The sequence below is a fragment of the Anomaloglossus baeobatrachus genome, chromosome 7 (genome assembly GCF_048569485.1).
Source record: "Anomaloglossus baeobatrachus isolate aAnoBae1 chromosome 7, aAnoBae1.hap1, whole genome shotgun sequence".
NCBI classification, from domain to species: Eukaryota; Metazoa; Chordata; class Amphibia; order Anura; family Aromobatidae; genus Anomaloglossus; species Anomaloglossus baeobatrachus.
Window position 1 is genome coordinate 269,980,764 of NC_134359.1, and position 12,930 is coordinate 269,993,693.

Here is a 12,930-nt window from a genome sequence, read left to right on the forward strand (position 1 = left end):
CACGCCCCTACCCTGACTGTCAGGGCTGTGGGCGGTAACGAAGGGAGACTAGGCCCAGAAGCCGGGGACTCGAGTTAACAGCGCGGCCGCCGTAAAAGCGCGGGCCGCGCTGAAGTCCCCGGCGCACCACAAGTGCCAGCCGCGCCGCAGTCCCAGCGGCCGGCGCGACCGATTCCTAGAAGTGGCCAGCGTCCCGCCCCTCTCCTGACTGGCAGGTCTGGGGGCGGGAACGAACGGAAGCAGGCCGCAAAAGCCGGGGACTCTAGTTATCAGCGCGGCCGCCGTAAAAGCGCGGGCCGCGCTGAAGTCCCCGGCGCACCACAAGTGCCAGCCGCGCCGCAGTCCCAGCGGCCGGCGCGACCGATGCCTAGAAGTGGCCAGCGTCCCGCCCCTCTCCTGACTGGCAGGTCTGGGGGCGGGAACGAACGGCAGCAGGCCGCAAAAGCCGGGGACTCTAGTTATCAGCGCGGCCGCCGTAAAAGCGCAGGCCGCGCTGAAGTCCCCGGCGCACTACAAGTGCCAGCCGCGCCGCAGTCCCAGCGGCCGGCGCGACCAATTCCCATAAGTGAGCCTGCTTCAGCGAAGCTGAATGAGGCCATGGCACAGGCGCCGCAGCGCTGATGTCCCCCGGCGCACTACAACACCCAGCATGCTGCGGTGTGAGCGCCAAATGCACGGGGACACAGAGTACCTTGAGGAAGCAGGGCCATGTCCCTGATGTACTCCGCTCCATCCAGCATCTTCTCCAGGGGCTGTAGATGGAGCACGGTCTCAGTGCCTGGAGACCGGTAAATCCCACTTCACCCAGAGCCCTGTAAAAAGGGATGGGGAAGGAATCAGCATGTGGGCTCCTGCCGCCGTACCCGCAATGGGTACCTCAACCTTACAAACACCTCCGACATACAGTGGGGTGAGAAGGGAGCATGCTGGGGACACTATATGTGTCCTCTTTTCTTCCATCCGACATAGTCAGCAGCTGCTGCTGACTAAAAAGTGGAGCTATGCGTGGATGTGTTGCCTCCTTCGCACAAAGCACAAAACTGGTGAGCCAGTGATCCCACTGGGGGTGTATAGCCAGAAGGGGAGGGGCCTTACACTTTTAAGTGTAATACTTTGTGTGGCCTCCAGAGGCAATAGCTATACACCCAATTGTCTGGGTCTCCCAATTAGGAGCGAAAAAGAAATGCTTGCGTTTACCATTGACTTCCATTATACTTGGTACTTGAGCCCATCCGACTACTCGTTTTGAGTACCAAGCACTCAAGCACTTCTGTGGCCCTGTGCTCAGACCAGTGGTGAGTGGGGTCACTTGTCTGAACATTCCTCCATGTACATTAGATGAAAGCCAGCTGAACCAGGACAATCATCTTATGTGCATGTGGGCCTACTGAGACGTATCGGGCTCTTGGAATGTCAATGCCCGATCAGTTTGTTTTTAGGAAGGATAAGCCATTGGCAGGGATGTCTGGCAGATGTTTTCTCCTCTCTCCCCTGCTGAGTATACACTTAGTCGTGCTGCGTGCAAATGTGGGAAAGTCAAAGGAGATAGTTGTCTTCCGAAAAGACATGTGATGGGGCAGCTTTACAGACATCCGACTCTTTCAGACAGCAGTGACTTATTTCATCTCTCACCATCATCCTCACTCCTTTCTCCCGTCAGCTCCACAGACTCCGCTAGTGAGGCCAGAGATGTTCTCCTGGAGGAGGCCGCTGATGCAATGCTGGGTTGTCGGCTGCCCGGTAGCCTTGAGATCCAGTGATCACATAAGGAGGAGCTCGTGGAACCTGCGAAGAACAAGAAAACGTCATCAAGCAGGAACATGAATATATACAAACTATTTGCGTACATGACAGAACACATGACGACAGCCGTAACACCGCGTACCTGCCACAGAGCTGTTTGCAGACCAGGAGGGCACGGCCGCTCTGCGCTGGTAGAAGAGGATGTAGGCTGTTGGTTTACACACTTCATCTTCTGCGAGGGCCTGCACGTCGCTGTCATCGAAACAGTACCACAAACCGTCCACGGAGTTCTTACAGTAGGCTGAGAGAAAACAGACTGGTTACCCCAAGAGTCTGACTGTGACCGATAACCCGCAGGTCATATTATAAATGGTGTATTAGGCTCAAACTTTACTATCCTATGAAATAGAGGAGCAAGATTCAACTCTCTACGCTTAAAGGGAACCTGTCATCAGATTTGGTGACTATAAGCTGCGGCCACCACCGAGCTCTGAGCCCTTATATACAACATTCCAGAACACTGTACGTAAGAGTCCACGCCGCGCTGTATAATGTAAAATAACAGATTATACTCTTCTTTGGGGTGGTCCGGTCCAATGGGTGTCGCTGCGCTCTGGTCCGGCGCCTCCTCTCTCCGGTCCAATGGGAGTCGCTGCTCTCCGGTCCGATGGGTGTTGCTGCTCTCCGGTCCGATGGGTGTTGCTGCTCTCCTGTCCGGCACCTCCTCTCTCCGGTCCAATGGGGTGTCGTTGCTCTCTGGTCCAATGGGTGTCGCTGCTCTCCGGTCCGGCGCCTCCTCTCTCCGGTCCGATGGGTGTTGCTGCGGCGCCTCCTCTCTGCGACGATCTCCGTCCTCCTCCTTCTGAGGCCCCCATCAGGGCAGATCAAAGTGTGCATGCACAAGAGCGCAATGGAGGCCTCTGTATGAATGACTTAAGACAAATCATTCACATGGGGCTAGGCTGGAGGACAGCGATCCTACAAGATGGAGGAGGCTCCGGACCGAGAGCAGCGACACCCATTGCACCGGACCACCCCCTAGGTGACTATAATAAAGGTGTTTTTTCTTATACACAGTGCCCTGGGCTCTTGTATACAGTATTCTGGAATGCAGTATATAAGGGCTCACTGGTGGTGGCCGCAGCTTATAAAGGAAAAACCTGGTGACCAGTTCCCTTTACCAACATAGTAAGTGATGTCATATCGCTAAGATCTGTCACTATTTAAAGGGGTCTTCCAGCTCCACTCTCTTGCGCAAGTTTGCAAAGCTGGAATACATTATCAATTCCCATTGGAATCCCAACTCATACTTCATACCCCAATTCACTAATACCAGGAATGAATTGCACCACTGCCAGCAACCCGCTGCAGCAATTTTCCATTCATATAAATTGGGTAGACTGCAGTTCCTGGTAATAGTCAAGAGTGCGGCTGTGAAAAAAAGTTGTATTTTTAAATTAAACCATTAGTTTTACAATATAGTGTACTGGAAAACAGTAAAATAAATCCCAAGTGCGGAAAAACTGCAAAACAAAAGTGCGATTGCATGATTGTTTTTGGGATATTCTATTTACAGAGCTCACTATATGGTAAAACTGATGTCGTTGTGCGTTTGTAGACACCAAACATGTATAGGTTTACTTTCATCTAAGGGGTTAAAAACAAATTAAAAAGTTTGTCCAAAAAAATGTGGCGCACTCTTTGCGCCATTTTCCACACCCTGTAGCATTTTCATTTTTAGGGATCTATGGCTAGTGACTGCTTATTTTTTGCGTCTCGAGCTGACGTTTTTAATGGTACCATTTTAGTGCAGATGCTAAGTTTTGATCGCCTGTTATTGCATGTTGCTCAAAATTTGCGACAACCAATATATGTAATTTTGGAGTTTGGAATTTTTTTTGCCGCTATGCCGTTTACAGATTGATTTTATATTTTGAGAGATCAGGTATTTTTGAAGGCGGTGATACCAAATGTGTGTAATATTTTTTATCCCTTTAATTTTCAATGGGGGGATGATTTTAACTTTTAGCTGTTTTTTATATTTTGATTTTTTAAACTTTTTTTTTTACGTTTGTATTTTTACTAGTCCCCCTAAGAGACTATAAGGATCAGCAGTCTGATCGCTCATTCATTTCTCCTGATCAGAGCTGCACAGCTCTGATCAGCAGAAATGCTCATCTTCTGTTACAGCCAGCGCTCTGCTGGCTGTAACAGGACGTGAGTCATGATAGTGACAGAAGTCATCATGTGACCCTGTGATCATGTCAGGAGCACGTTACCCGCAGCAGTCATTTAAATTGTGCTGTCACATATTGACAGCGCAATTTAAGGGGTTACCAGGCATGGGTGGATCATGAATCCACCTATGCCTGCGATGCACACGTATGCTGTTCAAATCTGCAGACATGTGCAGGGATCACTACCGGCTCACCGCAGCAGCTGGTGGTAATCACCCCTTTATGATTTAGGACGTACCGTTACGTCCTCGGTTGTGAAGGGGTTAAGTGATAACTTATCCTGGACGTGTGATCAGTTAGTATTCTTGTAACTACAACTTTCTAACTATATGTTAACAACTGCATCATTTCTTCCCTGTTGGATTTGCATTACTGACTGACTGCCATAGCAGTGCAGTATGCTATGATATTGCTGCAAAAAAAAGATGGAGGTTATGACACGCCATTTATAATTCATGGCTCCTATAAGATCTGCTCCATTATTGCTTCCATACTACACACCTGTATAGTGCCCCCCTTGCATGGTTCCATGGTGGTTGCACACTGCATAAAGGTCATATATGAAGTCCTCAGGGTCACGTCCCAGGCCGTAAGGTCGTCTCCATGGTGACCAGTGTGATGGGAGGCTCCAGGAACTTTGACTGCGCTTGACCACGTGGGGCGTCATATCCAATCCTACTAATGGGAAGCGGACCATATTCTGCAACTTCAGCCTTCGATCTCCATCCTGCGCAGAGAAGAAGGGAATTTTGTTTACTTACCGTAAATTCCTTTTCTTCTAGCTCCAATTGGGAGACCCAGACAGTGGGTGTATAGCTACTGCCTCTGGAGGCCACACAAAGAACTACACTTAAAAGTGTAAGGCCCCTCCCCTTCTGGCTATACACCCTCCCGTAGGAGTACAGATTCCTCAGTTTTAGTACCAAAGCAAGAAGGAGGAAAGCCAATAACAGTTTCAAAAACAAATTCAATCCGATAACCAGATCGGAGAACTTAAGAAACAACGTGAACAACATGTGCACCCGAAAAAACGAAACCCTAAAAACAGATAGGGCGGGTGCTGGGTCTCCCAATTGGAGCTAGAAGAAAAGGAATTTACGGTAAGTAAACAAAATTCCCTTCTTCTTTTTCGCTCCTAATTGGGAGACCCAGACAGTGGGACGTCCAAAAGCAGTCCCTGGGTGGGTAAAAAGATACCACATGAACGGGCTGTCATACAGCCTCTTCCTACAGGTGGGCCACCGCCGCCTGAAGGACCTGTCTACCTAGGCTGGCGTCTGCCGAAGCGTAGGTATGCACTTGATAGTGTTTGGTAAACGTGTGCAGACTCGACCAGGTAGCCGCCTGGCACACTTGCTGAGCCGTAGCCTGATGCCTCAACGCCCAGGACGCACCAACGGCTCTGGTAGAATGGGCCTTCAGTCCAGATGGAATCTGAAGCCCAGCAGAACGGTATGTGTGAAGAATTGGTTCCTTGATCCACCGCGCCAGGGTGGATTTGGAAGCTTGCGATCCCTTATGCTGACCAGCGACTAGGACAAAGAGCGCATCCGAACGGCGTAGAGGCGCCGTGCGAGAAATGTAAATCCTGAGTGCTCTCACCAGGTCCAACAGATGTAAACCCTTTTCAAATTGGTGAACTGGATGCGGACACAAAGATGGCAAAGTGATATCCTGATTGAGATGAAAGGAAGAAACCACCTTGGGAGAAAACTCTGGAATTGGACGCAGTACTACCTTGTCTTGGTGAAATACCAGGAAGGGAGATTTGCAAGATAACGCCGCCAGCTCGGACACTCTTCGAAGAGACGTGACCGCTACAAGAAAAACTACCTTTTGTGAAAGCCGAGAAAGGGGAACCTCTTTCAAAGGCTCGAAAGGCGGCTTTTGAAGAGCAAGGAGAACCTTGTTCAGATCCCAGGGTTCCAATGGCCGTCTGTAAGGAGGAACGATATGACAAACTCCTTGGAGAAACGTGCGTACTTTAGAAAGCTGTGCCAAGCGCTTCTGAAAGAATACGGATAACGCGGAGACTTGACCCTTAAGCGAGCTAAGGGACAAACCTTTTTCCAACCCAGACTGCAGGAAGGAAAGAAAAATTGGCAATGCAAATGGCCAGGGAGAAAACCCTTGAGCCAAGCACCACGCTAAGAATATCTTCCACGTCCTGTGATAGATCTTAGCTGAGGATGGTTTTCTAGCCTGTCTCATTGTGGCAACAACTCCCTGAGATAAACCTGAGGCCGCTAGGATCCAGGACTCAATGGCCACACAGTCAGGTTCAGGGCCGCAGAATTCAGATGGAAAAACGGCCCTTGAGACAGCAGATCTGGACGGTCTGGTAGTGCCCACGGTTGGCCTACCGTGAGATGCCACAGATCCGGGTACCACGACCTTCTTGGCCAATTTGGAGCGACGAGTATGGCTCGCTGGCAGTCGGACTTGATTTTCCGGAGAACTCTGGGTAACAATGCTAGAGGTGGGAACACATAGGGGAGTCGGAATTGCGACCAATCCTGAACCAAGGCGTCTGCCGCCAGCGCTCGGTGATCGTGAGACCGTGCCATGAAAACTGGGACCTTGTTGTTGTGCCGTGACGCCATCAGATCGACGTCCGGCGACCCCCAGCGGCAACAGATCTGTTGAAACACGTCCGGGTGAAGGGACCATTCTCCTGCGTCCATGCCCTGGCGACTGAGAAAGTCTGCTTCCCAGTTTTCCACGCCTGGGATGTGAACTGCAGATATGGTGGACGCTCTGCTTTCCACCCACGTCAAAATCCGCTGGACTTCTTGAAAAGCTTGGCGACTGCGTGTTCCCCCTTGGTGGTTGATGTACGCCACCGCCGTGGAATTGTCCGACTGAATCCGAATCTGCTTGCCTTCCAGCCATTGTTGGAAGGCTCGCAGGGCAAGATAGATTGCTCTGATTTCCAGAACATTGATCTGCAAGGTGGACTCTTCCTGAGTCCACGTCCCCTGAGCCCTGTGGTGGAGAAACACCGCTCCCCACCCTGATAGGCTCGCATCTGTCGTGACCACTGCCCAGGACGGGGGAAGGAACGACTTTCCCTGTGACAATGAGTTGGGGAGAAGCCACCAACGTAGAGAGTCCTTGGCAGTCTGAGAGAGGGAGACAGTCCTGTCGAGGGACGTCGATTTCCCATCCCATTGGCGCAGAATGTCCCATTGGAGAGGGCGCAGATGAAACTGCGCGAACGGGACTGCCTCCATTGCTGCTACCATCTTTCCTAGGAAATGCATGAGGCGCCTCAGTGAGTGCGACTGGCTCTGAAGGAGAGATTGCACTCCAGTCCGTAGCGAGCACTGCTTGTCCAGTGGAAGCCTCACTATCGCTGATAGAGTATGAAACTCCATGCCAAGATAAGTCAGAGATTGGGTCGGGGTTAGATGAGACTTTGGAAAGTTGATAATCCACCCGAAAGTCTGGAGAGTGTCTAGCGCCACCTTCAGACTGTGTTGGCATGCTTCTTGAGAGGATGCCTTTATAAGCAGGTCGTCTAGGTACGGGATGACCGAGTGACCCTGCGAGTGCAGAACAGCTACTACTGCTGCCATGACTTTGGTGAAGACCCGGGGGGCTGTTGCCAGACCGAAGGGTAACGCTACGAACTGTAGGTGCTCGTCGTGTATGACGAAACGTAGGAAACGCTGATGCTCTGGTGCAATCGGCACGTGGAGATACGCATCTTTGATGTCTATTGATGCTAGAAAATCTCCCTGAGACATTGAGGCTATGACGGAGCGTAGGGATTCCATCCGGAACCTCCTGACTTTTACGTGTCTGTTGAGCAACTTCAGATCCAGGACGGGACGATACGATCCGTCCTTTTTTGGGATCACAAACAGATTGGAGTAAAAACCGTGACCCTGTTCCTGAAGAGGGACGGAGGTCACCACTCCTTCCGCCTTTAGAGCGGCCACCGCCTGCAACAGAGCATCGGCTCGGTCTGGTGGTGGAGAAGTTCTGAAGAAACGAGTTGGCGGACGAGAACCGAACTCTATCCTGTACCCGTGAGATAGAATATCTCTCACCCAACGGTCTTTGACATTTGCTAGCCAAATGTCGCCAAAGTGGGACAGCCTCCCACCGACCGCGGGTGTGGGCATCGGAGACCGCAAGTCAGGAGGACGTCGTTTTGGCAACGGTTCCTCCGGCTGGTCTTTTTGGGCGTGACTGAGACCTCCAAGAATTTGAACGTCTCTGGTCCTTTTGAGTCTTTTTTGACGAGGCGAATTGGGACCTGCCCTGTCCTCGAAAGGACCGATAACCAGACTGACCCCTCCTCTGTTGGGGCTTGTTTTGTCTGTGTTGCGGTAAGGAAGAGTCCTTACCCTTGGAGTGTTTGATGATTTCATCCAAACGCTCTCCAAACAATCGGTCACGAGAAAAAGGCAAATTGGTTAAGCACTTCTTGGAATGAGAATCTGCTTTCCAATGTCTCAACCACAGAGCCCTACGCAAAACAACTGAGTTGGCTGACGCCACTGCCGTGCGGCTTGTAGCGTCAAGAACAGCATTAATCGCGTACGACGCGAATGCCGCCATTTGCGAGGTCAATGGTGCTACCTGCGGGGCAAATGCACGTGTGACTGAGTCGACTCGCGCAAGCCCGGCCGTGATAGCTTGGAGTGCCCATACGGCCGCAAAAGAAGGCGCTAATGACGCTCCAATCGCTTCATAGATGGATTTCAGCCAGAGCTCCATCTGCCTGTCAGTGGCATCTTTAAGTGCCGCTCCATCTTCAACAGCAACCAAGGATCTGGCTGCAAGCCTGGAAATTGGAGGATCCACTTTTGGACACTGGGTCCAACCCTTGACCACTTCAGAGGGAAAAGGGTAGCGTGTATCTTTAAGACGTTTAGGAAAACGCCTTTCAGGATAAGCGTGGGGTTTCTGGATTGCGTCTCTGAAGTCAGCGTGGTCCAGAAAAGTGCTTAATGTACGCTTAGGGTATCTCATCGTCCGAGTCAGAGTCTTCACCCTGAGGTGTAGATGCCCGTCCCGGAGCTAGGAGCTGAGGGGGACCAGGGGGCAATACATGCACAGTGTCCGTGGTCTGAAGCACAGGCCTAGCTCGCAATGTGTCAAGAATTTGTGACATAGTGAGAGACATTCTGTCAGCAAAAGCTGCAAACTCAGTTCCTGTCACCTGGACAGCATTCACAGGTGGTACACCCTGGGACACGTCCAGCAGAGGTCCCGACTGTGCAAGCGCCGCAGGGGCCGAGCACTGCACACAATGGGGGTCCGTGGAGCCTGCCGGTAGAAAAGTCCCACATGCGGTGCAGGAAGCATACAATGTCTGTGCCTTGGCACCCTTGCGTTTTACGGGCGACATGCTGCTGGCTCTCTGCATGTGAGAGAGTCTATAGCCAAAGGGCGACCAGCGCTATGCAGTACAAAGTATTTGTAGAAACAAAATACTAAGAATACTACGAGCACAAGAGGGGGTGAGCCCTGAGGGCTGCTTACCGCCCGCTGAACAGCGGGTAAGAGGCTGCAGCTGTCTTGTCTGGGTCTCCCCGGCTCCCCTCTGCAGCTCAGCGTGTCAGCAAGAATGGCTGCCGGCTTCTGTGGAGAGGGGCGGTCCGTGGGAGTTCCCAAACAAAAGTGCGGGAACAGTGTCCCCTCTGTGCTGACTGTGAGGGCTGGAGTATGTAAAAACGACTCCAGCCCTCAGCGCTGATGCACTGGCCAGCGTCCCGCCCCTCTCCTGACTGGCAGGTCTGTGGGCGGGAACGAACGAAAGCAGGCCGCAAAAGCCGGGGACTCGAGTTATCAGCGCGGCCGCCGTAAAAGCGCGGGCCGCGCTGAAGTCCCCGGCGCACCGCAAGTGCCAGCCGCGCCGCTGTTCGAGCGGCCGGCGCGACCGAGTTCTAGACGTGGGCCGAGTCCCGCCCCTCTCCTGACTGGCAGGTCTGGGGGCGGGAACGAAAGGAAGCAGGCCGCAAAAGCCGGGGACTGTAGTTATCAGCGCGGCCGCCGTAAAAGCGCAGGCCGCGCTGAAGTCCCCGGCGCACTACAAGTGCCAGCCGCGCCGCAGTCCCAGCGGCCGGCGCGGCCTATTCCCATAAATGTGCCTGCTTCAGCAGAGCTGAATGAGGCCATGGCACAGGCGCCGCAGCGCTGATGTCCCCCGGCGCACTACAACACCCAGCATGCTGCGGTGTGAGCGCCAGATACACGGGGACACAGAGTACCTTGAGGAAGCAGGGCCATGTCCCTGATGTACTCCGCTCCATCCAGCATCTTCTCCAGGGGCTGTAGATGGAGCACGGTCTCTGTGCCTGGAGACCGGTAAATCCCACTTCACCCAGAGCCCTGTAAAAAGGGATGGGGAAGGAATCAGCATGTGGGCTCCTGCCGCCGTACCCGCAATGGGTACCTCAACCTTACAAACACCTCCGACATAAGTGGGGTGAGAAGGGAGCATGCTGGGAGTCTGTATAGACCCTCTTTTCTTCCATCCGACATAGTCAGCAGCTGCTGCTGACTAAAAACAATGGAGCTATGCGTGCGTGTCTGACCTCCTTGCGCACAAAGCTAAAACTGGGGAATCTGTACTCCTACGGGAGGGTGTATAGCCAGAAGGGGAGGGGCCTTACACTTTTAAGTGTAGTTCTTTGTGCGGCCTCCAGAGGCAGTAGCTATACACCCACTGTCTGGGTCTCCCAATTAGGAGCGAAAAAGAAAAGACTGTTAGTTAGAGACACCAGCGGCCATAAACCTTCATGTACCATATTTGTAGGATTATAAAGAGTCACTCTTCCTCCCCAAATTTGGAAATGGAGGGTGTGCCTTGTAATCCGAATGTAGCTTACCGAGGTATGGTGGAGAATGAAGACAGGAGGCAGGGGCAATGCTACGTGCGGTGCGCTGTTCTGCGAGTGATGCTGATGTTGGGTTGTGCTCACTACGGGGGGGTAAGGCAAGGACCATCCTAAAGGTGCGGGCTTCAAATAATGGCGCATGGAGTCGGCGGGTGCGCAGATGGAGCTCATAAAGATCTCATCTGCGCATGCGCCACTTCGGGTCCATTGATCTCCCAGCAGTGGACTCAAGGAAAATGGTGCCCGGAATTGGCGCGTGCACAGATGAGATCTCAGTTAGTAATTGAGCAGATAGTTCAATCTGCGCACGCACAGACTCTGGGTGCCATTTCTTTGAAGCCTGCACTGCTTACAGTTTCTGGATGTTCCTGCCAGCGCCTTCAGTGAGCATCCGGGACCCCCGCCATAACGCCTGCAGTTTCGCCCGTCTCCTGTGACCTCGCTAAACCATCGCTGCCACCCCCCTCCTGGGAAAACAGCACTGGATTATAAGACAGACGGACCCCATACTTTTTTTTTTGCCATTTGTTCCCCTCTAAATTTGGGGTGCGTCTTATAAAACAAAAAATACAGTAATTTACACATTTATGGGCTATCCTTCCTCCAAGACCACAAAATCAGCTGTAATCAGTAGAAGAGCCTGCAAGCAAGTCTACAATTTCCCTGCAGCACCTCCGCAGGGAAAATACAGCATTACAAGGTGACCATAGAAATCAACTGCAGTCTATGTAACGTGTGGATCCTTCAATATTTTTGCTGCATCTAAATGATGAAGGTCCTAAGGGTAGGATTCCATTTAGCTCATCTCCCGGGAGGGCCAGCCTCTCTCCCGATAGGAGCGGGTCAGCTTCATAGAAATAGATGCAGCTGATACGCAATTGTCGGTAGAGAGGCAGGCTGACCCGGGAGATACAATGCGAGATACGCAATAGTCTTTCGCAAGTGGAATCCTACCCTAAATGTGAGACTCTTAGACCCAGTAAATTCAGGAAAAAAAAGGATCTTCTGACCTAGAGGAGCCCTTTGAGTGATCCGAAATGAGCGATTAATACTTGTACATCAGTGTTTGCACTGGCGGGGGATCAGTGGGTTAGTAAAGCTTTACGAGTCTTATCCGAAAGGAATCACATAAGAAGCAAATGGTTCTACGGTGAGCATTAGTTCTGCATAGCGGACGCCATCTTACCTGCCGGAATCGTTTCAGGTGTAGTATAAGCACATCGGGCAGGGTCCACAGGCTGAGTTTAATGCTGCCCTGTTGAAGCTGTTTACAGTGAGGACAGCGCCAGGCATTGCCGGGAGCCAGCTGCAAATAGGCGGCAGAAGCGGGTCAGGCAGATGGATTTATAGGCACAAAATATACAGCACGGGAAGGCAAATACTGTAAGAATGCAATGCAACTTAATGTTTACCCCCCCCCCATACCCCACCCAAAACCCGACTTCAAGCAATCTGGGTCATATGGCGCCATAAGGACTACTAACCTGCTCCTCTTTGGTATACAGCTGAAAACACTGGGACAGGCTGCAGCACTGCGGCTGATGATGTAGCTCCCGCTGCAGGCGAACGCTCTCCGAATCGGGGACGTATTCCTCTTCTGTGTTCCCAAAAAGGCTGCAAGATCAAGCACAATGCAACAAAAGTGAGTACACCCCTAAGTGAAAATGGCCAAATTGTGCCCAATTAGTCATTTTCCCTCCCCGGTGTCATGCGACTCATTAGTGTTACAAGGTCTCAGTGTCATGAGTGTATCTCGCTTGGGGGAGATCTCTGGTGAATCTGCTGTCAGAAGGTCACAGCGCTGTGCCAATGTCAGGTTCACTACTGTTATTTGATAACATCTCCTTGCTTGTGGTGCTGAAAGGGTTAAGCACCCTTTCCTAGCTGGCTGTAGCTTCCAATTTCAGGTGTGGCTCTTTGGGATCCCTCCCCTTCACTATTTAAGTCATGTGATCTGATCAAATGATTCATGTGACAGAAATTGAATCCCTCATTTGTATGTAGTCCACTTTACAAAGCGCCTGATCTGGAAAATGTTTGTCGTGTTGTGTGTAACTGTGGTGTTTGTTGCACTGATGACGCCTGAATTGCATTTC

The 12,930-nt window shown here is 51.7% G+C and overlaps 1 protein-coding gene across 1 annotated transcript in view; it reads right to left on the reverse strand.

The window, feature by feature from the left end:
- Window positions 1-12,930, reverse strand: part of USP31 (ubiquitin specific peptidase 31) — a 155,362-nt gene that overhangs the window by 16,052 nt on the left and 126,380 nt on the right. Inside the window, exons 11-15 of the mRNA XM_075318123.1 lie at window positions 12,319-12,448; window positions 12,021-12,140; window positions 4,482-4,707; window positions 1,886-2,044; window positions 1,633-1,785 (exon numbers count right to left, since the gene is read on the reverse strand). Coding sequence (XP_075174238.1) covers window positions 1,633-1,785; window positions 1,886-2,044; window positions 4,482-4,707; window positions 12,021-12,140; window positions 12,319-12,448 — 788 coding nt within the window. The remainder of the gene's footprint in view (window positions 1-1,632; window positions 1,786-1,885; window positions 2,045-4,481; window positions 4,708-12,020; window positions 12,141-12,318; window positions 12,449-12,930) is intronic.